General features: G+C 53.3%; 8 protein-coding genes across 8 annotated transcripts; 2 read left to right on the forward strand and 6 right to left on the reverse strand.

Moving 5' to 3' along the window:
* Positions 1-651: 651 nt before the first annotated feature.
* On the reverse strand, positions 652-3,626 carry CGGC5_v001991 (putative Na(+)/H(+) antiporter; the record flags this gene model as incomplete). The annotated part of the gene is made up of 2 exons (XM_032029019.1): positions 652-1,464; positions 1,515-3,626. The coding sequence occupies 2 exons, from the start codon at positions 3,624-3,626 to the stop codon at positions 652-654; spliced, it is 2,925 nt and encodes a 974-aa protein (XP_031891258.1).
* A 6,820-nt stretch (positions 3,627-10,446) lies between these two features.
* Positions 10,447-12,606, reverse strand: DOX2 (Alpha-dioxygenase 2; the record flags this gene model as incomplete). Its single annotated transcript, XM_032029021.1, has 3 exons — positions 10,447-10,545; positions 10,605-11,423; positions 11,482-12,606. 3 exons carry the CDS (start codon positions 12,604-12,606, stop codon positions 10,447-10,449), a joined length of 2,043 nt encoding a protein of 680 aa, XP_031891252.1.
* A 1,329-nt stretch (positions 12,607-13,935) lies between these two features.
* Positions 13,936-14,946, reverse strand: CGGC5_v001993 (uncharacterized protein; the record flags this gene model as incomplete). Its single annotated transcript, XM_032029022.1, has 3 exons — positions 13,936-14,049; positions 14,103-14,626; positions 14,802-14,946. The coding sequence occupies 3 exons, from the start codon at positions 14,944-14,946 to the stop codon at positions 13,936-13,938; spliced, it is 783 nt and encodes a 260-aa protein (XP_031891253.1).
* Positions 14,947-16,172: 1,226 nt separating this feature from the next.
* CGGC5_v001994 (uncharacterized protein) lies at positions 16,173-16,746 on the forward strand (the record flags this gene model as incomplete). The annotated part of the gene is made up of 4 exons (XM_032029023.1): positions 16,173-16,216; positions 16,312-16,513; positions 16,578-16,625; positions 16,687-16,746. The coding sequence occupies 4 exons, from the start codon at positions 16,173-16,175 to the stop codon at positions 16,744-16,746; spliced, it is 354 nt and encodes a 117-aa protein (XP_031891254.1).
* A 711-nt stretch (positions 16,747-17,457) lies between these two features.
* CGGC5_v001995 (Secondary metabolism regulator LAE1) lies at positions 17,458-18,462 on the forward strand (the record flags this gene model as incomplete). The annotated part of the gene is made up of 1 exon (XM_032029024.1): positions 17,458-18,462. One exon carries the CDS (start codon positions 17,458-17,460, stop codon positions 18,460-18,462), a length of 1,005 nt encoding a protein of 334 aa, XP_031891255.1.
* A 415-nt stretch (positions 18,463-18,877) lies between these two features.
* Positions 18,878-20,407, reverse strand: xsa-1 (Xylosidase/arabinosidase; the record flags this gene model as incomplete). The annotated part of the gene is made up of 1 exon (XM_032029025.1): positions 18,878-20,407. The coding sequence occupies one exon, from the start codon at positions 20,405-20,407 to the stop codon at positions 18,878-18,880; it is 1,530 nt and encodes a 509-aa protein (XP_031891250.1).
* A 1,117-nt stretch (positions 20,408-21,524) lies between these two features.
* Positions 21,525-22,624, reverse strand: CGGC5_v001997 (uncharacterized protein; the record flags this gene model as incomplete). Its single annotated transcript, XM_032029026.1, has 4 exons — positions 21,525-21,539; positions 21,617-21,842; positions 21,907-22,397; positions 22,451-22,624. 4 exons carry the CDS (start codon positions 22,622-22,624, stop codon positions 21,525-21,527), a joined length of 906 nt encoding a protein of 301 aa, XP_031891251.1.
* A 1,674-nt stretch (positions 22,625-24,298) lies between these two features.
* yxeQ-0 (Uncharacterized protein) lies at positions 24,299-25,720 on the reverse strand (the record flags this gene model as incomplete). The annotated part of the gene is made up of 1 exon (XM_032029028.1): positions 24,299-25,720. The coding sequence occupies one exon, from the start codon at positions 25,718-25,720 to the stop codon at positions 24,299-24,301; it is 1,422 nt and encodes a 473-aa protein (XP_031891504.1).
* Between the last annotated feature and the right edge of the window lie 1,026 nt (positions 25,721-26,746).

The following is a 26,746-nucleotide window of genomic DNA, read 5'->3' on the forward strand; positions in this document are numbered from 1 at the left end:
CCCCGGGCCATTACGCGCGGCCATCCCGAACCCCTCCATGCCCGGACCTCAAAAACGAGCCCCACCACCGCTCCGCCACCGCCGCGCCGCGCATACCGCCCCACATCGGCACCGGCATTCGGAGTTAACATTATAAGAGAAGAAAATGACGTCACCGCCCTTCGGAAAAAATAGCCCAGGTTATCCCTCGCAACCCAGGGTACAGCCTCAAGCACGGTATGGTCTAGATTGCAAAGAACCAAGGCTAGCCTACTCGCAAACGTCCCAACATGGATCAGAGCTTTGGGATGGTGCGGCGTGATAGTGAACGGTCCTAAGATCACATGTGCCGGCGGCGTTGTCTCCAATTCATTGACGCGGGGAAACTTGGGGGCAGCAGGTTTTAACCCCTGAACCCCGGACTGCTTGAATTCACCAGTGTTTAGTGTGGAAAGATGTTCATGAGAAGGCCTCATCAATTTTCCAAGTATGCACAGAATAGACAATATGATTACCAAAAATGAGGCCGTTCCATCGCGTCAAAGTGACTCGGTTTCCGTTCCGAGATGCCAAAAAAAACAAATGCCAACCGAGCGGGTGGTCGCTGTCATGATGCATGCAACATGTCCCCTCCAATGCAACGCTATGCTTCACCGTCTATATCTCGCGTCCTCACTTCCTTCCTCTCTCTACCGCGTTGTCCGCAAAACGGATTCCCCTCGTCTTCGGTGGCACTCTCTCGCCACCCTCGTCGTCGGAGTCGTCGCCTCCTGTAGGCGAACCCATGCCGAGAGCAGCCTCTCTACGGCGTCGCTCCGCAGGGGTCTCGCCGGCGTCCTCGTCTCCCTGGCCCGCCAAGACAGCTAACCTACGCTGTCTCTCGACGGCAGTCTCGTCCTCATCAACGTCTTCGGATTCCCGGGCGGGTGGTGCCTGGGACAAACCGGTGTTGATGCGCGGAGGAGACCGGGCTACCGACTGCTTGTCGGCAGAATCGCTTCCAATCTTAATGGTCGGGATGTCTGCCGGGGAAGGAATGTCTCCCTTCGCGATTGACTTGACTCGCTGAGATGCGGTAGATTGGTCTACGACCTCGCGGCGAGTCTTGACGTCGAGCTTCGATACTTCCCGAATGAAGTCCTCCTTGGTCATGCGCTGACCAACGCCGCCAATGGTGAATCTAATGTGTCGATCGTCCTCTTGTTGCTGCTCGACGGCGTTCTTCTTGGGCTTGTCGCCCTCGCCGCCTCTCCACATGTTTTGCCATCCAGCCTTCGCGGGTGCCTTGGCAGCACCTTCGGCACTAGACTCGCCTTGCTTGGCGGCGGCGGCCTCAGCTGCCGCCTTTTCGGACGCCTTAAGCAAACCACCCATGCCAAGATACTTCAGACTCTGTTGCGTGATGCCGCCAATTTCCTTTCCAGTCTTGGTCGATGGCAGCTCGTAAGTCTTGATAACCTCACCATCTTCGTCTTCGACAATAACCTATCATCATGTTAGCGACATCCAGCCATTCACCAACTCCCAAAACTTACAGTGTTGCCAAATTGGAAAGCACGAGCAGGCTCGTGTCGTCTGTCAGCCTTGCTCTTCTCCTTGCGCTTCTCAACTTCTGAAGTGTAGACATCCTCAACCTTGCGCTTGAAGGAATCAAGGGTCCAATTGAACTTCTCCCCTTGCTTCGACTTGGCGGCAGCCACGGCAGCAAGATCAGTGTGAACGGGGTCGCCGCCCGTACCTTCACGTAGGTCAGAAGATCTTTCAACGGTCAAGACATCTCCATCCTCATTCTCGACCACCAGGTTGTCTCCTTCCTCGTAGATCTGGATCTTGGGCGGTGTCTGGGTTCGGCTGGATCCCTCTTCAGGAGAAGGAGCAATCTCATCGTCCTTTTCGGGATCTCTTCCACGACCCCTCTCGGAATCGCGTCTGGCCGGCGTCGTCTCATCGGTATTGTCTGGTGATGAGGGTTCCTTCTCGTTGAGTAAGGGCTCACGTCTCGAGGGGAAAATAGCAGACTGGGAAACAGGTCCACCGGGACCAAGACCGTCCTCCCACTTCTTGCTCTTGCGACGGCTGCGGGAAGTCGAACGACCCCGGTGTTTGGAGCCATCTTCGCCCTCCTTCTGGCGTCTAAGGAATGCGCCGGGGAAGCCCACAGGGGGCAAGGTCCCGGGTGGGAAATCCGGCATTTTCAAATCGTCGCCATCGGTATCGGACATGGTGCGAGCTTGAGATCGAGACTGCGAAGAGATTCTTGGCAGACGGTTCATCCAGGTAGGGCCGTCCTCGGGGGCGGTGGTATAGGACATGGTGATTGTCAGCGTGTTGATGCGCTTTCCGAGGGTGAAGACAGCGACCGAAGAGCCGTGGACGATGATGGATGAGATGACCAGGAAGGTGACGATGGGCCAAATGACTGCAACGAGTGTCCTGTGCTCAATCTCATCCGGCGGGGTGTCCGACAGTGGCACAACGGTCTCCCATTGAAGTTCGGCGCGAGCCAGAATTGCGACAAAGATGGCACCGACGCCAATGGGACCAAAGTGACCGGCGAACAGGGCCTCGCGCCAAGTCTTTATGTCCGGTATAAATGGCTTCAACATCAGCATGGCGGGTATGCGACGGAAGAGAATGACGAAGATGGCGATCACAACCAAGCGCCAAGGGGTGAGACCCTCAGCGACGTTGTTGTACTGCTCCCAAGGGATGATGGTTCCGAGGAAAACGAAGTAGGCCAAGTTGATCAGCAAGTCAATGACGTTGGAAACGTGAGACTCCTCCGTCTTGGCCGCGAACCAACCGTCGTTCGAGAAACCCACGCCGGCTGCGAAACCGACAAGCAAATCGTCCATACCGAGCAAACTACCGGCACCGGCGCAGAACAACGCAAGCACAAAGTAGAAGACCAAGAAACTCTCGCGATCAATGAGGTCGCGCTTCTCGGCGAACTTGATGCCGTGACGCGCAATGTATCCTACGAGGAAGCCAAAAATGGCACCAAAGATGCACTCGTACAGAATGGTGTAGACAATCCAGTGAAACGTTGTTTGCTTGGCGTCCATGTGCTCCTGGATAAGGTAAATTCCGAGGTAGACGAAGGGAAAGGCCATGCCATCGTTGCACCCGGACTCCGCAGACAAGACGTCTCGCAAGTGCTTGGGGACTCGCTTGGCGAACTTGCCCTTACCGACGACCGAGGAAGCCAAAACGGGATCGGTAGCGGTGACGCAGGCTGCGACAACCAAGCTCTCGAGCCAGTTCAAGGGGTCAATCATCCACCAGATGAACAAGCTCGTGATCAGCCAGCCAAAGGTCATGACGGGAATGAGGAGAAAGGTGACCGATCTCCAATGCTTCTCCATGTAGAACTTTGGCAATTCGACACCGACGGCGAAACATTGTACGACAAGGACAATGCGGGAGAATTCAATGGTGACGAGGTCGACATTGCCCCAGCTTTTTGGGTCGATCAGATTGGCTGCGTGAGGGCCGAAGATGATGCCGCAGAGTGTCGCGACGGTGGCCTCGCCAATGTACATGCGCTCCTTGATGATGGAGGAGCAAAGCATGAAAAGAGTGGTAAAGCCGCCCAAGATGATGTACACCAAGTGCGGCTTGGTGATTGAAAGGTGATCCCACGCCATGGCGGCGCAATTGGGAGGGTATCTTTATTCGTAGAATGTAGCGAAAAAAGGGTTCGGTGGTGATTGCGGTTTGGTGGTTTGGAGTCGGAAAGGGTCGTCGCTCAGTCGCCAGCGCAAAAGGATGGTGCTGGACCTGGCGAAGGGCGCGAGAGTCCCCAGTCGATGGATCGCGTCCTAAGCGTGAGGGTGTCTGGATGCATTCACGGAAAAGTTGGCGCGCCAAGAGGCAGTCGGCCTGGGGGGGGGGGTTCGTCGGAATCGAGTCAAAATGGGGCGCCGGTATCGAAGCTATGAGGTCACCAACGGGGCGTTGCCTCTGTCGTATGCGCGCGTCTCCTCGGGATCGAGGTCCGAATGGGAATTGGTCGAGTGTCGAAACGGTGAACGACAGTCGGGACAGTTGGGAGCAATCTCTGATCTATCGTGGACCCGAAATTTCTTAGCTGAACAGACGAAAGAAGGGACAAACGATAAAGACAGGATCGGGGTTCAAGGAAACTAAGTACTGCGAGCGCCCAGAGACGAGAGACAGGAAAAAGAAGTCGGCGTGCTGATAGCAAAGGTTGATCCATGCAAGAAAAAAAGCCAGGCCCCGCTTGGCGCATCAAGGTGGGGCCCTTGGGGGGGAAAGTGGGAGTTCCATGGAGGGCAGGCGAGGGGGTAGAGCATGGGAGGCGAATGGGATGGATTTCCAGCCCGTAGGTCGTTCTCTCAGAGGAGTTCCCAGCGTTCCCAGTGGTTCCTGCTCTCCCATCCCAGCGGGCAGCGGTACTCGAGGAGTCCACGTCCTCCCGCGGCCGTTCCCCCGTCTCGTCCGAGGGAAGGGCGAGGAACACACTACGAGCTGCGAGGCGCAGGGCTTGCTGACGTGGTACCTCGGGAGTACCGACAGGTTACGCGGGACTTGGGTCCTTGCGATAGCACAGCGTACGCAGCAAATAGCACATCGCTAAAGGACATATGGGTGCTGCGCCTGCCAGACGCCTCCCAAGGTTCTTCTTCTGACTGCCATCCATCCATGGGGGCACGTCTGGACCTCACTGGCAGGCTGGCAGGCCATGGGAGAATAAGGTTGCCACGACGTCTCTGATTGTTGCTAGTTGAGCCCGACGGCAGGGGACACATCAGGTTGAGGTGAACCATACGCGCCATGTTCGTGCTAACCTTGATTCAGCTAAGGGCATCTAATCTTGGGCCGCGATAGGGACGCGGGAGGCATGCCGTGATACGAGTAAGACATTTCCAGGACCACGTTCCACGACCGCGGGCCAGATCGCTCTTGTTTTGATTCCATAACGAAGCACAACAGTAGCAGCTGTCGTTGACCGCAGGCTGCAGTCCACCGCAGAACACCCCAACAAGCAGTTCCCATACGGCGTGTTGTTGCTCGGTTCCGGGTTGGTGAGATACGGCGCCCCCCATGTACGCCAAGCGGCTCAAAGCAAGGATGCACCCAATGCGACCGCCATTCTGGCCGCGTGGTGTCGTAATCCCCCCCGGGAGGCGGTAATCTCTCCTGTCGCACAGGAGGAAGAAAAAAAAACTCCCAAGTCGCATTGGCAGGGTTTGCAAAGGGAGGAGACGAGGGCGCCATGGCCCGCGTTCTAGTTCCCTTGAGCCGCTTATCCGGGTGTTGTTGATTGACGTCCACCTTTGGGAGTGATAATTTTTTAGTGTGGCAGTTTGGCATGTCGTTGAAAAAAGCCAACCAAATCCCCGGATTTTCAGTCTCCGATCTAATCGGTGACATCTCGCAAATATCTGTAAGGGTCCTGTTGCTCTTATTCATCCTGCAGACTCGTCTCACGGTTGGCAAAAGCTTGAAAGGAGGCCGCTGGAGAATTCCGGCAGCTCTGGGCGAGTTTTGTGCGACTTCGATTGGCAGTCGAGGGCAACTCCAAGCATTGGCGACGTGATGTGTGCCTCGGCGTTGCTGGCCAAGCCCATTCGCGAGATCGCCAACTCCAGTTGAATGCTCGGCGCCCAGAACATAGCGGCGTCACCCTCCACTTTTGTGAGTCGCCGCGATTGAGTCATGCTGTTACGGGGGTCTGTTGCGATTTTTCGTCTGTCTTTTTTGTATTGGGGTCTCGAGATTGCGGGAGGTAGTTGTGGTGGTTGTGGCTGCCGTTGAGGTGTTGATATCAAGCTTGAAGTGTGAAATTTCTCGAAAGGTCTCGCAGCTTACCTATCTCAGGTGAGTGGTGTTTTTTTTTTTTTTTTTTTTTTTTTTTTTTTTTTTTTTTTTTTTTTTTGTGGCTGGTGGTGTGAGTCCCTGTCGGCCGTCATCCATCAGAAGAGAGCGGCACCGGCGAGGTACTTCCGCGGTACTTCCGCACGGTTCCACCGCGACTGCCTCAGCCCCACCCACTCGAGACCCCTGCTCGTTTGTTCTTTCCCAGGCTTTTGTTTTTTTCTGCTCCTCCGCCATCACCCGAAGAGCTGGATGGATGTTGTTGTTGTTGAAGCAGTTGCTGCTGGGACTGTCGTCAGTTGCCGCCGTTGAAAACCTTTTGCCAGAAACCTAAGGGGAGAAGAAAAACTCAGCATCTTGGCAACCACCCGCAAATAGCCCTTCGCAATCAATTCGAACACTGACTGACACCGAACAGCCCCCGCGCTCGACTGGGATCTCTCAACAATAACACTCTGCAATCTTTCCACGGCAACAAACAGAGTGAAACACCGCAGTCCCCGGATTTGCTGGGACACTCCCAGCGGCGCTGCACTCAATTGATTGCCCGCCCAGACCTCTCCAGCTATTCCTTTGTGTTCCGGCGGCAATTACTTCTGTCTCCTACGAGTCCCATCGACTCCCACCACCCTCCGCCCGCCTCCTCCGCTCTCCGCCAGTCGTCTCCATCAGCTCCGATATCTCCATCCCGTCTTCGCATCCGAATAAGCCCCTACGTAGCTTTCTGCGCAATCAACTTTCCACCGTCTCACCTTGAGATGGCCTCGCTTCAGATCGCTTGGTCCGAACATCCCATCCTCGTCCTCCTTCGAGAGCGAGCTAAGGAACGAGCACGAGCAGACCATCGAGACACACTCCACCACTGGGCAGAAACCAGAAACCGCCCATCTTATCCCGCGGCCATCCTCCGCTAGCACCCATGTCCAGGCTGCATCTCCTGCACCATTCGTACTGCGCATACCTGCTGCGTACTGCAGTCTGCAATCCACCCTTTCAGAGTTCCCTGCTACGCGCTCCGTATCGCGCAACCCCCCTCCGGAAAAGAGCGACCCCAAACGGCTCACATGCGCCTCTACGTCACCAATCCTGCTCACTTCATTCGCCCACAGCTCAAGGCCAAGAGTCTAACTCAACGACCACTGATGGATCTGCTCGTCACGCCGCATACAATGACCGGTCGATGCATCGCTAAACATACCTGGGATTGCCAATCTTTCCCCGACAAGCCCGTCTTCCCCATCTCTACGCCAGCGCCCGTTGAAGTTCCCCGGATAACCCGCAACAGAAAAAAAAAGGCTCAAGCTGTTCATACGCGCTTCGCTCCATTTGCAACCGATCACCTTCCTGTTTGACTGACCGACCATTTGCAGTCACTTCACACTGACAAGAAGCAGCAATCATGACAGAGGTGTCGACATTGACGCAGCGCCAGTAGAGGGAGCTGTTGCACAGTCATCGTTTATGCGCGTCTACTGCTGACGAGTTCGCCCGTTTGCGCTTTGATTTCGTCCAACTCTTTCAAACGTGGATTTGCTCGGCTGTGTCACCATGCCTAGTACCGCAGACATACGCCAAAGGTCTCGGCACACTGCGTCGGTTGGGCGAGCGCCACTGATCTACGGCCCCGACCAGCTCGCCCACGCCGAGCCGGTCTCGCGGTTCACACTTCGGCCATGTTCCGCATCTCGCTGAAAATGGGCTCGTCTGATACTCAGCCTGGATGACACTGAACTCCAGCAGCACCATCAGCCCGCAACTTGACATCTTGATAGCCGCACTCACGCGAGAATTGACCTATCTTCTCGGCTTATTGTCCTCTCCTACTCATTTCGGCCCGCTGCGGATAGTGGATCACAGAAACGGTAAGCCGCCGGGCCCGCGGAGATCGTCTAGCCCTCATCCTCCACACCGGCCCACAACCGCAAAATCATACCGAATATAATCCCCGCTTCGCCCCCCAACCAGCAGCTCGGGTTTCCGAGACAACATCTCATCACATGCGCCGATGGTTTAGTGGTAAAATTCTCCGTTGCCATCAAGCAGCGTCGGGGAGCCGGGGGTTCGATTCCCCCTCGGCGCATCTTTTTGCTCTTGACGTGACTCGATGCTGTGATGCCTCTTTTTGGAGCCAGCCAAACGCTCTCTACGGTTCCGGAGACTGCAGCAGCAACATCATGCTTATTTTTTGAGTAGTGAATCAAGCAAGGTTGATGGTGATCTTGCAGTCTGCTCTATTCATAATACGTGATTGCCCTAGTCAACCTGGTTCTTACGGGCATGGCATACGCAGTCACAACTGACTGCGCAATCGCAAAGCTCCGGGTTTTGACTCTCCCATGGAAACAACCAAGCCTTAACACAATATAACTCACTACTTCCATAACCATGTGTTCTACATATATAAAAGGAGACGCGGACTTGCGGGCCATGTACATCTTCCTCCAAATAGCTCCAGACCAAAACGCCTCACCACACTCTCATTATACTTCAACAACAATCCCACTCTGACCGACAGCAGCCGCCGCCAAAAATGGACTCCCAGAACCCGGATTACAGGAGCATGTCTCCCGACTCCTTCAGCCGTCTCAGTATCCCAGTGCACGTCGTCGTCCTCGAGTGCCGCTGGCAATGCTGCCAGTCCGGCTTCAGCAGGGATCCAATGCCGGCTCAGACGTATCTCATCATGCCATGTCTGGCGCGCAGCCCGCGGCCGTGTCCGCAACGGCTGAGGGGTGGGCAATGGGTGGCGCACGAGGGGCCTTCGAGATGTGATAGGATTCTCGTGCCGGCACATCCGCTAGGCTTAAGAAATGGACAGGGTGAGGACGAGGACGATGAAGAGGCGTAGGTGGGTTGATGACTGGTCTTGAGATGTAGAGTAGAAAGTGGGATGTACGTAGACGGAGTAGTAGCGCCCATAGTTTCTTAATAGAGTCTTCAAGGTGAGGGAAGTCTCCCGAATGCGTCGCGCATCCGCGTATGAAGAGTATAGTGAACTGTGCACTCTTGATTTATTGGTTTATTGCTTCGATGTAGGGCGGGCAGGATTTTCCACTGCTTGGGAGAATCGGGTTCTCGGCAACCTTGAAAGACTCCTTTAGAAAACAGCCCATAAAGCGTAACGAATGGTGTTTCTCGCTGATTATGAGCGCTCCTTGGGTGAGAATAGTTGCACGCTGGTGGAGGGCAAGGGATGATGGCTTGGACTGAGAAGATGGTCAAAGTAGGCTGATTTTCCAGACGCAGGGTTCTACTGCGTATTTTCGTACTGAAGAGCACTTTCCCTTCCTTGCGGTGTTGTGAATCACTTTCGTCGTATATTTATCAGCCATCTGATTCGCCTTGGTGATGGTCATGATGGTCATACAGCACCTGCCATGTGTCTCTGTCCTTTGATAAACTACAACCCCATGCGTGAATCTTGAGAACTTCTGCCAGAAAAGAGTCACAGCAGAAGAGGCTCCCATTTCCTTTGGGCCTATCAAAACTGCCTTGCACCACGCTTTGTTTGGCAACAGTACGTACTACGAGCTGCTTTACAGCACGAAATCTGCCCGTGGCAAACCCCAAGCTGTCCAGGAGCAGCGAATCACCACATCTCACGTTACACATCGTACTCGCATGCCATAATTCACTTAATGGGGTACGATGAGGCCGAATCGAGGCTCGATAGGGACGATTCAGAGCACATTGACGATGGTTTTGCCTATATATGCCCTCATGGTCTGCAGGAATTGCCTCTCTCTTGCTCTGAACCATTATCAAACAAGCTCAGTATTCAAGAGATACAGCCAAGACAAGTTACAATAGTAGCCACCTACGTTATTGAACTATCAAGAACTTTCAAATCCTATCTACCTTCATACACCTCAACAACATGAACAGAAACACGAGCGACGGTGTGGAAATGTCCCAGGGCGACCTCAGAGACATGGGACAGCTTCGCAGCAGCCAGAGACGTCATTGCCGTTGGATCTGTTGTCACTGCAGACACTTGAACAGATATGACGAGTCGCTCTGTCGAGGTTCCAACTGCGCGGGAAGAACACGGGAAGGCGTGGTGCATGAGAGTTGCAAGGACTGCCGCATTACAATGCCCTGGCATGTTTGGAGAGAGGTGGATGGCCACAGCCAGTAGTGTCGGTCTGGTAACCTGATTATCGGAGAAGTACACCTCTCAAGTTCAATAGTAGTCTAGTTCTAGTAGTCAAATCAAGATGATCCTCATTTCAAGTTGTGCGTGTCCGGCATTGATCTCGGTGTAAGTCTGAATGTTATTGAACTCACGTAGCTCACCTCGCGAACAGCGGTCGTGGGGCAGACATCAAGGGTCTAAACAGAACACGTTTGTGCACATGAGGGCTATTACCACCCTCGTAAACGAAAGGTGCAGGAGGATGAAGCCTAGAACCGCTGTGCCGGGCCTTTAGAGCTCAGACCGGATCAATTGGTAATGGTGGCTTCAATTGTCACTACTTGCGCGCGAAATATTTCAATCCATCTAAGCAGAATCGCCAAGTTGAGAATCTTGACATTTTACTACGTTATGTGATGATATACTGCAGTGCCAATATCATCATCGCTTTGAGTCTTACAAAGTGGAACAACAGAGGCAAAGCCAGCGGATCAAGCCCTCTTCTTGGCGGCAGCAAGCACTTCCGGATCGTTCGTTTCCTGTCCCATGTACAAATTCGTCTGACCGACCTTCGTCCATGGTGCGAACGCCTGCCATATTGGTTAGCTATTTCTTCCCGAAACATCAAGCACGCCGACGTGATACTCACATTCTTGACATCATGCAAAGGTGCAGCAAGCTCCGGGAAATGCCTGCACAGCACGTCCTTCATCGTGTTGTTCTGAACCCAGTCCATGCCCTCTCGGGTGTACACCTCGGGACACCAGGCATCACCAGCAAGGAACCGATCAGACTTGATGCGGCGGCTAGCCATAAGGATGAAGACCCGGAAAGCAGTGTCGCTGAAGCCGAAGCCCTTGGGAAGCGGCTCGCTCAGCGTTCCGACGAGGAGATCCACGGCCTCGATGTCGCCGTTGTAGACGCCCTCAAGCTCGGAAGCCAGCTTGCGATCACCGCCAGTCAGCTCAATGAAGCTTCGTGCCGCTGGCATGTGGAAGAGGCGGCGGAAGGCGTTGTAGCGAGGCACGCCGCGCTCGCGGTCGCGCAGGATGTCGACGGTGCCCATGTCCAGGTGTCTGCCTTCGGGGAACTCCTCGTCAGCCGGGATGTGCAGGTCTCTCAGGAAGTTCGGCATGTTGTGGGCGCGGATGGCTCCCGGGTAGTTGACTCCGAACGAGTAGAAGACGTCTGCGAAGTTGAGTCCCAGCCCTGACGCGAAGCCCTTCTCGTTGAGGGGCTTGCGGGCCGATTCGAAGGCGACCTCTTTCATCGGAAGAGTCCCTTCATGCTGTCCGTTTTTGACATTGAAAAACGCGATGTTGTCAGGGATCAGCGGGTGGAGGCGGTAGACAGACACGAACTCCTCTGTGAGGGAGTAGGGCACGTTGTCGTGGTCCACATCTGAGCCTGGGATGCCAGAGACTACCTCGAGCTTGTTGTCAAAGATTCGCCCGAACACCTTCCAGAGCTAGAGAATTTGTTAGCACTTTGTATGGAATCGAGAATACCTTCATCTGAATACATACCTTCTCCCCAGCGAGTCCCCACCAGTTAGCGCTCATACCAACCTGCAGGGCCGGATGCTGCAAGATTCCAGGAGTCCACTCAACTGTGTGGATCTTCGCCATGAGAGCGCAATTGACCAGTCTAGCAGTGTCAAATATCTGATCACTGGTCCAAGTAGGGTTCGAGAGCTCAAGCTGCTTAGCAATGGCATTGTGCTCCAGAGCAAACAGTGTGTGCAGGAGCTCGAGACCGATCCACCAGTTCTGATGGAACCCCGTCTTGGGAATGCCGTCTTGGCCACGAGGCAAGAACTGCGCACCCTGCACACCGTCAACGGCGAGCTGACCTCGCGAGCCCTCCCTCTCGCACTGCGCCCTGAGCTCCTGAGTTTCTTTCTCAGTGGACCCGTAGATCTGAGAGCCATCCCACCAGTGCGTGCACTCGTTCTCGTAAGCAGGCGGCGCCTCGTCGTCTCCCCGAAGGTGTTCAGCCTTCCTCGTGCGGTATATCCTCATATTTCTCTCGGGCCACGTATCACCCTTGGCAAGAGGAACGTCCCAAGAGTTGGCGGTATCGTTGAAGTGTTGTGCCCAGTCATGCACCTGGAACTGAATCCATGCAGCGGCAAGCAAGTTGACGATGGTAGCCGGCTTGAAGCCGTTGTCGGGTCTCGCAAGGATCTTCTCAGAGATCAATCTCGGGTTGGGTGTAAGCAGCTCCTTGTGAGAAGGGGCCGTGGTGTGCTTCCTTGGCACGTTGCGCCCGAATCTCATGCCTCTGCAGCCCATTTTGGGGCCACTGAGATCGTTGAACTTGCCATCTGAGTGCCTGGAGCTGATGTATTTGGTATCCTCAAGAGGGCAGGTTTTCGGGTTTCCTTGGTGATCGCGGCCGTCGGATGGATAAGTGTCGTACAGATTCTGGTCCCTCAGCTCAAAGCGCAGAGCGAGCAGGTTGAAGACACTGAGCCACTTTGGGAGCTTATGCCAATGCACAAAGAAGTTGACGATTTTCCAGAAGGCAATGTAAAGACGTTTGAAAAGGGGAACAAGAACATGGTCGAATAGGGCTTTGTACCACATGCCCAAAACTTGCATGGTTGTGCTGGAGGCCTCGAGGGTCCCCTCAATGATTGCGGACGTCATCTTACTCGACCAGTGAAGAAATGACTTGATTTGGGGACAGGACACTGTCAATCAAGGGGAAGCGTATGCGTTTTATCTGCCATCCGTATGTGCTGACATGCAGATGGTAAGATGGTGTCACTAGAACGGCTGTGCTTTCCCTTCAGGCACGTAGGCATCCCTCACATATCTTCATCGACTGATGTCTCCTAAAATACGTATGCCACTGCATCTTTTAAGCGCCACAATTTCAGGTGATGCAGTCGCAAGAATTTGCAAGCCGCAAGTCTGACACGATAGGGGGGCTGCACATCCAAGGCAGCCTGGATGACGGGCTGAAAAGAAGAAAAGCTCACGGCAGCATGCATCGGGCTTATAGTCATAAACGGTTGTGAAACTTCCCAGAATTTCTCATCGAAAATTCCGCGTTGATTGGTCCGTTTGAGTGTTCCTTGCTTCAATCTCACCGAGAATTTACGACGTGCGAGCTTGGTCTGGGACATGTCAGCCCTGAAGCGGGGAACCTTTGGGGTCCCCGTCCGAAACATGCCCAATCCTCATAGATTGAAGCCTGCTTACCTCGCCTCTGCCCTGTGTGTGGCTAGCTGAACGTGCAGGGCTGGCCGCAAGACGGAGCTCGAGGTTCTAGCTTGGCCCTCAGCCTCAAAACACATTCCAATGGCCCCGGATTCCCAGGACAAACTACGCGTGAGGCTGAGAGCTGACATCACACTTCCACTTCAGTCTCTTGTTGATGACAGAGACGGAATGAACGGCACGTAAAAAGGGGAAGTGAGTCTGGGAAGACCGATGCACATATCTGTCATGTTCTGTCTACGAGCATGCACACAAGCACGGCCCTGCTGGTCTCTTATACATCAGGGATTTTGTGTGTGAATTAAACTTGCGTAAAACTTGGGATGTGATTGTCACATTTGTTATGGATGTGACCGGTGTTGTGCTCAAAATTTCTTCATCGTAAGACTTCGGAGTGTGACCTCGTTGCAAATTACAAAGCATTCTTTCAAATGCACAGGAACGTTCTGTTTAGTCACACTTTAAGATCGAGCATGAGCAAAGGACAGATCCGATGGAGGTTCGGGCACGTGAGGGACATGATGAATTATCATTAGACAGTTAGACTGGAACATATCCGTAAGTCATAAGCTATTTAACCATCCTCTTGCCCGCGTTGGAAACAAGGATTTTCCAAAGGCCGAGCCGTGGAATCTCTTTTTGCCCATGCACAGCCTTTGCAAGCTGGAAACTCCAGTAGAATAAACCCCATTCAACCCGGTTCCTGCTCCCGAGAGCTTAAGAGCAGCATTACCCGCCACGGCATGTTTTCGCTTAAACGAAGTTGCCGCCGCCCTGACAGCGAGAAAGCGGGCGGTGGACACCCGGCTTTTCACAAGGGGTGATTGCTCCTCTGATCCACTTGACTCCGCCGTAGCTTCCCTCCTCCTAGTTCTCAAGTCAGTTTCTATACGCAAAAGTTGAGAAAACGTGGGTCATACATAAGCATCGGACATGAACGTTCCGATTTGTGTTTGCTTTCCAAGGCAGCCTCTCATGACACGGCCGTATCTTCTGGTCTTGAAAGGGTTGTTGACCATGACACCGGTGTGGTGAGCGGATACGGTTCCCCTGACCATGATGGCCTGAGCAGTGGCCCAGGATCGGGAGCCAGAAACGCCAAAGTTGGATGTCAAGTATCCGGTGACAATGGTCGGGCTGAAACCGCCGGTGATGGTGAGAGTATCAGTGACCGTGTAAGTCGATGTGAGACTGATGTCAATAGGGTTGCCACCAGCAATCGATACAGGGCTCATCTGGAGATCCCAGTCGTAGAACCTGTCGGTTCTGGTGATGACGACGGCAGTAGTCATATCGCAGCTTGCTTGACGGGCGTCAAGCTGCTTGAGCTCCTCCTCCGTGGGCTCCTCGAAGTCCAGAAGCGAACGGTCGATGTCAGGGGGGGAGGACAGAATGCCGCTGGTTGACAGCATCGCCGAGTAAGAATCCTTGTCCACAACCTCCACTGCAACGATAAGATTAGCCTATCGTATTCACGATACGCGGGACGCCTGTTTTCTGCCCAGTGTAGCTCGTTGCAAAGGACCGCCAAGACACAGTTCATGCCAAGGACTCGCTTCTTCTAAGAGCACGGGGAATGGCTGGGGAAATGGTAGGCGATGATGGATTCCTCCACTTACTGTGCTCGTGGCCGACAAGGAGAACTTCTCCGGGGAAGAGGCCGCGCTCGGGGTCGAACTTGGTGCCGTTGGTGGTCCGAGGGACAAAAACCGGAGAAGCGGCGGCGACTGCCGCAAGGCAGACGGTGACGAAGCGAGAAGCCATTTTGATGAATTGAAGACGACAGGAGACTTGGGGAGCAATGAGAGGTGTGGTGAGGGCAAGTGTGTTGCAAAATTCTTGGGATATGTGAACGACTTTATACTATCAAATCGTCATCCTTAGTGGTTTTCTTATCTCAGCTGCCGGTCAAAAGTCTCAACTCACGCGCAAGTCGACTTGCCGCAGTGGTTCATCCACGCCTTACGCCTTTGGAAGCATGACCACTCACCGCTGCCCTTGACCCGAGCAAATCCGCGCGAATTATTCAGATTATCAGATCAAATGGCTTCCGAGTCATTGCCTTACCCCGTACTTCGTATGGCAGGAGCCGCAGTGGAACTACGCCAAGATGAAGCCATCCAGGTGATGTCTCCACGTCCGACGGTTAGCCAAACTCAATTAAATAGACCAATTTGGTGACGATTGAAAGAGACTAGTTACAAAGACCTTGTCCCCAAGTTAAGCTTAATTCTACACCGTTCCATTCCTGCAGATCTGTCTGTGTTAGATTCGCAAAACTCGCATGTACCTCGCGGCCCACGACTTACCCACCAAAGATATATTCTGAGTCAGTGACCTTATTATACCGGGCAGAAAACCACAATACCAAGCCTTTCAATGATCCATATTACGAGATAAACAGCTCTTCTCGACTCAGTCCTGGAGTCCTCAGTTTCCACAGATTTTCGCAGGTGCTTCCCAAAGAACAGTGCGTGACCAATACCCATTGCTCAGACGGTTCCCGCCAAGTGGATAGATATCGCCGACATTCCGAAGACGCCTGCGCCGAGATGGCCTCTGAAGGTTTTGCACGTTTGATAGATAGTAAATTGAGTCATGTTTTGAACCTCTTCATGGGATTTTCTGTGGTGAATTCAGAGTGAGCGCCGGCGCTTGACTGGATTCGAGTAAGACCAGCCCCCGAGCAGCATGGCTCAAGACTATTGCCCCCGCAACACGTATCACGCGGAGGGAAAGGATTATCACATCATTCGGTCTGAAAGCAGGGCGAAAGGCTGGAAAGGCCATCTCGGAGATGAAATCCTATCACAGGTGGAGGGGTCCCAGACCTCAGCCATCTATGTTCTCACTGCAGTTGAGCACATGAGAGCATATATAGTGTTACCTCGCAGATCTCAAGACTGGCATGTCCAGTCGCAGATCAACACTCAAAATCAACGAGGCATATCCACGCATCAAAGTTCTTTCCCGTTCAACTTCCAACAAACATGAAGATCAGCACCTCTGCCCTCGTCGTGGCTCTCGCCGTTAGGTAGGTTGAACCTTCATTCCACCCACGTCTACATCTCAATCTTCGGGTGACTTGGGAGGGAATACCTTAGATGCTGACCAGAAATCTCTCTGCAGCGTCGAAGCCAAACTTCACAACTTCGGTGCCTGCGTGCGTAACCGTGTTGAGCAGCCCATTGGTGGCACTGGTTGGAGTGTCAGCTACAGCTGGTCTAAGAAGTACGAGATTATGCCCGAGGCAACCAAGTGCGCTTGCGACTACTACCGTCGCCGCAACACGGGCAACAAGCAGTGGGATCAGTGCCCCGACTGCCACATGGTAAGCTCGTGACTCCGTTTTCGGAATCCGGCGCACTCGGAACTTGACTAATTCTGAGCCTCAGGACGGAGACGCTTGCAGATCCGATGGCTGGCACATTGGAGGTGACGAGGTAAGTCAGATGCCTGGCTGATTATGCACATATGTACAAACTAACAAATTCATGATTCCAGCTGAACCACTACTGCACCAAGTACTGTGGCGCTCCTCAGTCTGAGGGAAGCAACAGCTAGAGAACCAGTGTTTGGGACAGACCGTGTTTGAAAAGAATGATGAATGAGAAACCCGTCTAGATACCACATACCGTTTAATACTTGAGGTTACATCTCGCCTCTTCATCTAGTAACAATACTGTATGATAATAACCTAATTCTGGGAACAGACCGGTGTGTATTCCTCACAGATAATGAGTAAAGTGATTTAAACATACTTTCAGCTTGAAAGCACCTGTCCCTGAAGATTTCGACTCGAAATGCGATAGGGTTGGGCTGATTGCAGTATTTACTCATAGGCATGTGTTATCTGAGTCGGCAACCACTATGAACCACCCAAATCGGCCAAAACGTACCAAGGGGTATTGGCTGGAATATTAACAGTATGGAAAAAGAGCCTACCTATGGAAACAGAATGATCCCTGAGACGTCATGGAACACTCATGCTGGAGAAAACGAGGTTGGAAAACGCGCGTCGCCTAGCATATTCCTACCGTGGCATATAGTGGGGCTCATGTTCCCAAGATGGAAGTTGTTGCGCCCAACAGCACCAACCAACAGCAGAAGGGATAAATAATAACTGCTGATGAAGCTGATATGTGACGTAAAAAGCGGGGGGTCGTGGGATAACATTCACCGCTCAAAGAGGGGTCAGCTAGTGCTCTCTTTCCTCTCTCCAACCTCAGCATATTCAACCGTACAACCATCAATCTGCAACAAAAACGAACGAAAATGACCACGCAACAGCAAGATGAGCCACCGATTCTCCCTGAAGAAGCTGTAGCAGATGATTCCGCCTCAATTGGAGGCTCCTCAACGAGTGAATCTCAAGCCTCTCTGAGATCAAGCATCCTGGATTATCGCCGGGAGAACGGACGAACATATCACCGCATGAGTGACGGGAAATATGCTTTCCCGAACGATGCCCGAGAGCAAGAGCGGCTGGACACAGTCAACTACGTTTGGATGTTGACTCTGGACGGAGACTTTTGCTTGTGTCCGAAAAATGATATCAGCGCCAAACGGGTTCTCGACATCGGCACAGGTACGGGCGTTTGGGCCCTCGACTACGCTGATGCCCACCCAGAGGCATCAGTTCAAGGCGTTGACCTCAGTCCCATCCAATCAACCTACGTGCCTCCTAACTGCTACTTTGAGGTTGACGACCTCGAAAAGGAATGGACGTGGTCGACACCCTTCGACTTCATCTTCTGTCGCGATATGAACGGCAGCTTTGCTGATTGGGAGGGCGTCATTGCTCAAGCATACAAAAATTTGGAACCAGGCGGCTACCTCGAGATTCAAGACAGCATCTGGCCACCCGTCTGTGACGATGGCACCCTCAAAGAAGACTCTGCCCTGTACAAGTGGAGCCACCTCTTGGTCGAAGCCTGCGACAAAATTGGACGACCAATCAACCAGACAAACAAAAGACCTGCTATGATGGAAGCCGCAGGCTTTGAGGAGATCAAAACCACGCGTGTTAGATTTCCAATTTCCCCTTGGCCGAAGGACCAGAAGCTCAAGGAGGTTGGCACTGCCAACCAGGTACAGCTTGTTCATGGTCTCGAGGCGCTTACTCTTGGCCTATTCACTCGCGTCCTGGACTGGAATAAAGAAGAGGCGATGGTCATGTGTCTCGAGGTGCGCAAGGATCTTAAGAATCTCAAAATTCATGCTTACTGGAATGGTTATGTCGTTTACGGTCGTAAGCCGCTAAGCTCCGAGGATAAATAGTTGACACTGCAGCTTCTTTCTTCTCCATTTTTTTCTCTTTAGTTATGTAGAGACCGTATGGAAGATAACCATCACATGTGCTGCCAAAGAAAGTCTCCTGCAGGTCATACATATATAGTCTCAGACAATCGAGACAATTTAGCATTCTGTACTCTCGAAGTGTGATCATTCTGAGATTAGCATGCAGCACGCCAAATTCGATGTAAATATGGGTATCATTCAAGTCATCTTTCCACTCTAGGGATGATTGAGGTAGTTACAGCACCACAGCCATAGTAGAAAACCTTGCAGTACCATGTTGCACGAACGGATTCGAGCCGGCACGCACTATGCGGATAATTGAAAGAGCTGAGGTTTTCATGGCGGTCAAGAGATGAACAGAAAGTCTCAACAATTTTGTTTAGATTTTGTCACGCTAATTGCTCGTATGCGCCACGGAAAGATTATCATACAGCGCACCGGTGCGAAACACACGAACTCCGCTTGTTCCCTTCGTGCTTACTGACACCGTGTAAGTGAGTTTCGATATAGACATATCGTCCACAAACACTTTAACCTCCTTGTTAATCGCCGTAACGCGCAAGTGATATTTTGTTCCCGCCTTGATGTCCAGGTCAGCAGATGCAAGCTGGAGCCAGTTCTGGTTCATCTGTCCTAGGACAACTGCCCCGGATGCGTCTACAGCTGCATAAAAGCCGGTGACGTTGTCAATACCTGCTGAAGCGCTAGTAACTCCGAAGAGAACGCCCGCGTCACCCGAGTCGCGGGCGGTTGAGTTGACGTCTGGGTCAACGAGGGTGATGTCGATGTCGAAAACGAAATCTTCAAATCCCGTATTCAGAAGGGCCTTGCCGCTCCAGGCCGACGTCTTTTCCGCGTTCAACTGGTTATCCTTGACTGAAAACTTTCCCTCAAACGCGGTATTCCATCCAATGAGATTTCCATCACTAAAATTGTCCTTGACAAGCATGTTGACCTGCTTAATTTTGCCGTTCTCGTCGAAATACATGCGGTCGTAAGCGAGTTGCCGGTGGTTGCCGTCAGTGTCTCCCAGTGGTCGGCGGTGGTAGAAGATGTACCAGATGTCGGTTCCAGGGATATTGATCACAGCATTGTGACCAGATCCCGTGGCTACGGCTGCGTCTTGCTGGAGGATCTTTGCTTCGCGGTTGAAAGGCCCGAGGGGAGAGTCTGAGATGGCGTACGATACGGAGTAGTCAGGCCCGGTCCATCCTCCTTCAGACCACATCAAATAGTACTTTTCATTCCGTTTGAACATCAATGATCCCTCAACGTAGTTTTCGGGGGTAATCTCCTTGAACTGGGTGCCGTCAGAGAAGTTCCCTATGCTGATCATGTCGGAGTTCAGCTTGGCGACGTTGGCGTGTCCGTGCCCCCCATAGTAAATGTAAGCCTGGCCGTCATCATCGATGAAGACGTCTTGGTCGATCGGTTGTTCGCCGTTGTGATATTCGCCGATGAGGGGCTTGCCGATGGCGTCTTTGTAAGGGCCCTCAGGCTTGTCCGCCACCGCGACGCCGATGCCACCCACGTTATTCTCGCCTTCTTGAATGTCGTTTGCGCCGAAGTAGATGTAATACTTTCCATTGCGCTCAATGGTGGCAGGTGCCCACATAGCCTCTTGAGCCCATGATACATCAGCCTTTGTCAAGATATTCGAGTGCTTCGTCCAGTGCACGAGATCTTTGGAGGAGAACGCATCAAGGTACGTTTGCTCCTCGTATGCGTATGATGATGTCGGGTAAACCCAGTACTCGTTATTGTAGACAGCTGTGTCTGGGTCGGCGTACCATCCGTCCACGAACGGATTGCCAGCCTCTGATGTGGTGTAATCCGGGATCGATCGTCCCATCCGGGCGGCGTACGCACCGCTTGAGAGTGTCATCGCGGTGAAGAGCGTCGTCAAGTTGGTGAGAATATTCATCTTGAACGTGGTGTGGGCTCCCCCTCCCATACAGTACCTTATGTTGCACTCACTCGTCGTCGGATGTTTGCGGGGGTGGCTTGAAAGGGACAAAGTTTGTGTTCAACAGACGAATCTTATGTCGTTTTGGCCCAATGCATGTGAGTCGCAGACCACCCGGCCGTTGCTGGGAATGTCGCGTTCTTAAACATTGTGAGACCAATGCACTAAACGACCATCATGAACTAGTGCTGTTCTGATCAGCGAACGAAGGACGGCAGAAGGATTTTAGCGTTCGTTCCAATGCTACCGTTTCCTTCTCCTTCATAGGTAATCCTGCTGCCTAGACCCTACGGCAGGGCTTCCTGCTATTGACCACTTCAAGTCATAAAGTCAAGGTCTCAGGTCTATTTCGGGCCCATGCTTTTTTCTCACAGCGCGACATGGCCGAGACCAATGGAGAATTTGAATTTTATGCATGAAAGCGGCGCGGTCCTGGCGACTTTAAGCTTGTTCTGAGGGAGGTGCGGGTGCTCGATCATACAGCGACGGGATGCTTTTCTAGAAGAGGGAAAACCAAGTTGAAACCTTACAGCGAAAACAATTGGGAAATAACTTCGGACATTGAAATTCGGGGTTTTGGATGCAAGTTTCCCGCGAATTTATCACCGTTGGCCTTTGTGCCAGAGGGATGATAGGAAGCCACACTTGATCCATCTCAGACTTGGTCAGACATTAGCACTTCTTAGGAGACATCGCAGGGGCTGCTATGACATCATGAAGGACCGCCTTCGAGACACCCGATCAATGACTTGGGTTCAATTGGAATAAGATTCAACTTCATCCCCCTTGAAGCAGCAATCCACTGGATATGAAGGACACGATCAATGCGCTTTGCGAAAGGCAGGCGAATGAAGCAATTTGCGAGTAGAATTGAGGTCACTGAAGAGGAACTAACTTCACTTCCTTCCGGGAGAAATTCCTCACGTGGGTGCGTTTCGGCTCTTGAACCCCTCTCCCAAATGCATCAAATTGCGACGACAGCGTTGCTCCATTCCCCATTTCCTTCTTGGAGTCAAAGTCTTCGTCCCTCCCTTTCCACGCTTGCAACGCCAGGTCGTTTTTGTCTGCATATCCTCTAGAACCAAGGCTCCTGTCTATCTCGATCAGTTCCATCTCTGATCTCGACCGCCTTATCCCCGCCGTTTGTGGCCTCGTCATCGTCCGTACTGATGCCTCACCCAGCCGACGAAGCATCGACTCCTCGTCGCTGATGAAGCGAGCCGGCGGCGGCTTGTAGTCGCGGAACAGCGCCCGAAGGATGGGTATTGACGCGGCGATGATGGTGACGGCACTCTCTGCAGCGCCCCATATTACAAGCTCGACTGTATCAATGATGTCGAAGGCCCCGATGGCCGTAATCGTCTTGATTTTGATAAATGAAACAATGCCAGCGCTAAAGCACATATGTCAGTGGTTAGCATGCGCAGACGCTAGGTCTAGAAATGCTGAATGCTCACAAGACACCCATGCTCATCGCGAGCGAAACACCGAACTTCTCCTTCTTCGTCATAGAGAGGCCCCAGATTATCTTCCACGGAAGAATTGCAAGCACAATGTCCATGGCGCCAGAGTATGATGCCGTGAACGTGTTGTAGTTCATTGGTATGCTCTTGTCCCAACACGTCCCGGGGGTCGAAGCCGTCCTCCATGTCTTTTCGACAGGCGTGCATTGGATCCAGGTAAAGAGCACGTTGAGGCCAAGCGCGATGTTGACTGAGATCATGATGAACCAGATCAAATACTTCATCCACCGCTCATTCGCAATGCGCAGCAGCGTCAATGCGAAAGACGTCTTGCTCCAGCATGCCGCAATGATGGAGAAGGAACCAGACAGATTGGCGTGGAGGAGAAGCCAAGACCAGTTGCCTGGCGTGATGTCCCAATTATGCTTGCCAAAGTCGTATGACACGTCGATCGAGATGAAGACGCCGAACGTTATGTATGCAAGCTTGTAGGTGTCAGTTGCGATGATGCCAGGACACGGCGCGAAAACAATCTCACCAAAGCTGCTATCATGTAGTAGTCATCATACCATAAACCTCGTTGTCGCGTTAACTTGCAGTAAAGTCGTAATCCCATGAAGCCCCCAGCTATGGCCCCAAGCCCCCAGATAATCGCAAGCATCCACGGGCCATAGTCATCGTGAGGAAGTTCGTTAAAAGGAACGTCGTCCATGCGGGCTGAGCACCGTCATCTGGCGGGAGAGAAGAGAGCGAGCTCTGCGGTCGCTGCAGAACTTTTTTTTTTTTTCGTTTTTCGCGGCGCCTGCCAGGGGGACAGAACAAGGTAACAATAAACGGTCGCAGAGACCTAAAGATCTCCGTCGACCCATATCGCTCTTCCCCCAGACGGCAATGCCTGGCTATAAAAGAAGCCCGTCATCTTTCATGTCCGATCTGGCCCAGCCCGAGTCCAGGTCCAGGCTTCCATGTCTCCGCACATCACCCGAGAAAGGAGTTCGGATGGTAGCCCAAACACCACCACGACAGAACGTGGTTCGTGAATATGAGCGTGATCCTCCCCGAAGAGAACATGTCGAGCGGGAGGGACACCCTGTGAGTCGCATCCGCCGCCCTGCGATTGGAAGAAGAAGGGGTTCCCCTGGCTGTCGAAACCAGGAAGCGAGATGAAAATGGCGGTTCAGCGTGTCATCCCCCGCATTGTACCCGGCCCTAGGCGGTCAAAGCGCACTTTGACGGACGGCGTTGGCGGATCGGGGCCTCCCGCAATTGTGTCAACCACTGCAGCGACTCCCATGCGAAGACGATCAATCAATCGTGGTGTTGCAACGTGAGACCAGGATGCTCACGCGGAGATGAATGATGGTTCGGAAGAGGCGTCATGGAAATGAAGCGGCGTTCTCGATACGCGGTTGGGCGACTGAGCCGTTGCCACGGCCTCTGTGCCGCCCAATAGTCCATGACGGATCATATCATGGCACCCTGGGCATCGGCCTGACTCCAGACCACCAAGCTCGGACATATGAACACCTTTCAGCATCCAAGGACTTTCTGCATCTGGCGCAAAGGATGCACTCCAGGCGGGGAAATGGCTCTTCTTGAGCTCGTCAAAGTTTGGGTCGATTTCATAATGGTGGAGCCATGCCGGGCTGAGTTCCCAAATGGAGGAGAGTTGGTGTGTGACATCCCTGGAGACTCAGCGCCGGTTGCTATTCTTGCGCGTGGACAATTTACAAAAGTCCGAAGTCTAATGCGGATTGGAGGCGAACGTCGTATTTCTCTTAAAAAGGCTGAATCAGACGCAATAATCCTTTCCGATGCGTCGGCGACTTCTGGTCCTTGGCCGCATACGGCAATGCACGGCGCTCAAGTCAGAATCGCTCCCGTCTCTGCGGGAGGCTGGTGAGAGCTCCAGACGAGACCATCCGAGATTTCAATCTGGACTGAGAGCCGTGATGTCTGCGAGCATGTGAGAGAAAACGAAAGCGACGTCGACATTGTACTGTCAAGATTCCTACGAGGAAGTCCTGCTGTCTTTGCATTCCTGGAATGTGGATCAGGGTGCCGGGACCGGCGAAGATGGGAAGCCCCCGACACATGAAATGCCGCCCTCGCGGGACTTTTCTTGGCTTGGGTAGCCCTAAAACCAACCCATGATATTGACACAAGCTTCAAGTGACCCACAAGTTGCCTTCGGAATTCGCGATCGAATCCACAACTTCAAACAACGGTAGAGGGTCCGGGATCGTCTTGTATCGGTGGATGCTGCGGGTCCTAGATAAGAGACGCAAGGACGCCCTTGAAAGGGGCGAGGAAAGGGGCTCTTCCGACACGTGCATGGTTCAAGATTCGCGATTGCTCTAGATCTTCAGCTAAAGATATCGGAATCTCATAGGAACTTCAGCAGTTCCGCAGCAGAGCTTTTGCTCAGATTGTCCACAGCTTTGAGTATGTTCTCAGCTCGCTGTTGGTCGTACACCGGCTGGACCAGACCCCAGAACTTGTCGCTGACATTCTCCCTCGAGAATGGGTGCTCGACCTCGCCTAGCGGGTACACTAGAGCCTCCTCCCTGGCAGCTCCGCCATCGACACCCTGGAACGACATCCTTACCTCGAACTCTTCCTTGAAGCTGTCATCGGTCACAACCTCCACTCGATCGCAAAGCTCCGCCACCTTCTTGTCCTTCATCTTCTCGGAATCATAGACGCTCCATCCCGCCTCACTCCCAAACAACCAGGCCACGGCGACTTGATAGTACATGCTGAACTGGGCATCAACAATGGTCTCGGGATGCAACTTATTCGGACTCGGCCGCCCGATGATATCATAGCCAGAGGGATTCACCCAGACCGTAATCTTCTGCGGAAGCTCTCCAGACTTGGCTTCAGCCGCAACCCTTGCCGTGATCTCGATTGCGGTGTGCGTGAAGCGGCAGGCAGGGAAGGGCTTCATCGCCGTCGCGGCGAACAGCCATTCGGATCCCAGGTCCTCCGTCAGACCAGCGGCTTTGCTCTTCGTCGAATACGCCTGCAAGAAGCCCCATTTCCCCTCAATCGCATGCGACGCGCCAGTGACACCCGCCTCCGCAAGGGCAACACAAAGAAACGCATCGTGGGCCGCGAATCCGGGATGGAGTCTCTTGTTCCACGACCCGTTGTCAAGGAACTGCATCGAACCCGCGGCCTTGGAACCGGCTAGCCCGAAAGCGTTGTAGACCTGCTCACCCGTCAAGCCCTTGATCTTGCAGATGGCCGCCACGGCGCCGAAGATGCCCGCCGTGGCGGTGTTGTGGAAGCCTCGGGGGTAGCCACCCGAAGATAGGGCGCGGCCGAGACGGCACGCCACCTCGTACCCGACGGAGAGACCCGTCAGAAGCTGGCGCCCGGAGGCGTTGGAGGCTTCAGCTTGCGCCAAGGCGGCCGGGATGACGCTTGCGCCGGGGTGGATGATGCCGATTGCGAGGGTATCGTCAAAGTCAAAGGAGTGTGCGAATGCGCCGTTCAGCAGAGCTGCGATGTGTTTGGGGTATGTTTTTGTTTTGCCGTAGACTGTGCTCTCACCGGCGCAGCCTTCTGAAAAGGCTTCGACGGCCTTGAGGATGTGGCTGCTTGATTCCGACTGGGCTCCGCCGCCGGCTCCGACACCGATGTGATCGATGATCAGATCGAGGAGCTTGGTGATGGCTTGCGGTGGTATGTCTTCGTATTTTGCGTCGGCGATGAAGTTGCTGAAGTTCTGTGTAGCGCCCTCTGCGCCGGGGTAGAACTGGTCTGTGGTGGCGTTTCCACCTCCGTTGGCTTGGTTTGCCATCTCCGAGTCTTTCAAAACGCAAGGTAGGTCTGTCTCTCACAGGTGTACAGTCTAGGGCGTAATGAATTCCCCAGGAACTTTGCAAGAGTAGAAATGAGTTGAATAACTTCTACTTCAATTGCTTACTATACTGCTAGATACTAGTACGAAAGACTACCTGCCGGGTGTCGTCATCCAAGAACACCACCATGCGGCACCGCGGGGTTGACACGGGAATGACAGCAGTCAATGCGGGGATGCCCAGGCTTGCAACCCGCCAAACTCTCTTTGTGCCGCAACCTCGGTCATCCGGCTCCCACGAGAGAACTGTCAAAGCCGCTCGCGGCCCGCGAAATGGGGCCGGCGCCGAACATGTGGGGCCGTCTCTGGGAGCCCGGCCGCTCGAGTGCCACTTTTCAGACCATCTGCAAGGACATGCGCTGAACATTGTCATCATGAACAGCTTTCCAAAGCACGCGAAGGCGCTGCGTAAGGAGAACTTCAGGATATCTGCTCAAACTTCCCTCTGCGTCTAAAGACTGGAGAGCTGTCGCATATTCGGCGCTCCACATCCTTATCTGATCCAATACCTGGCCGTAGCGATCAGCGGGCGTCGTTTGCAAATCCGGTTGTACGTTTCTGTAGAGATGCAACGGTGAAAAGCATGCACGACAGCGCTGGCCCCTGTACCTCAAGCAGCCGCAATCCGAACATGGACGCCGCCGTCGCCACTCCTCCAAGGGTCCGACGCCGTCTTTGACGTACATCCGCTGCAGGCAGTGCTGACACTGCCGTTTCCAAAACTTGTCAGGGTCCCCGACAGACAGGTCAATGTGGGTTGTGGTGAAGGACTTGAGCTTCTTCACTTGAAAGCATCCGTAGCACGGATACCTGGCTGGCGAGATGGTGCCGTCGTGGAGAATGATTGGCTCATACCCTCGTACGGCAAGAAACCGCTTGTGCAACGGGACCCAGTCAGCAGACACGTTGAGTCGCATTAGGCAACATGTGCTTCGGAGGTCGATGACATCCAGGTACTTCAGCCAG

This window comes from Colletotrichum fructicola (assembly GCF_000319635.2).
Source record: "Colletotrichum fructicola Nara gc5 chromosome Unknown KSG_Nara_v1_contig01, whole genome shotgun sequence".
Taxonomy (NCBI): Eukaryota; Fungi; Ascomycota; class Sordariomycetes; order Glomerellales; family Glomerellaceae; genus Colletotrichum; species Colletotrichum fructicola.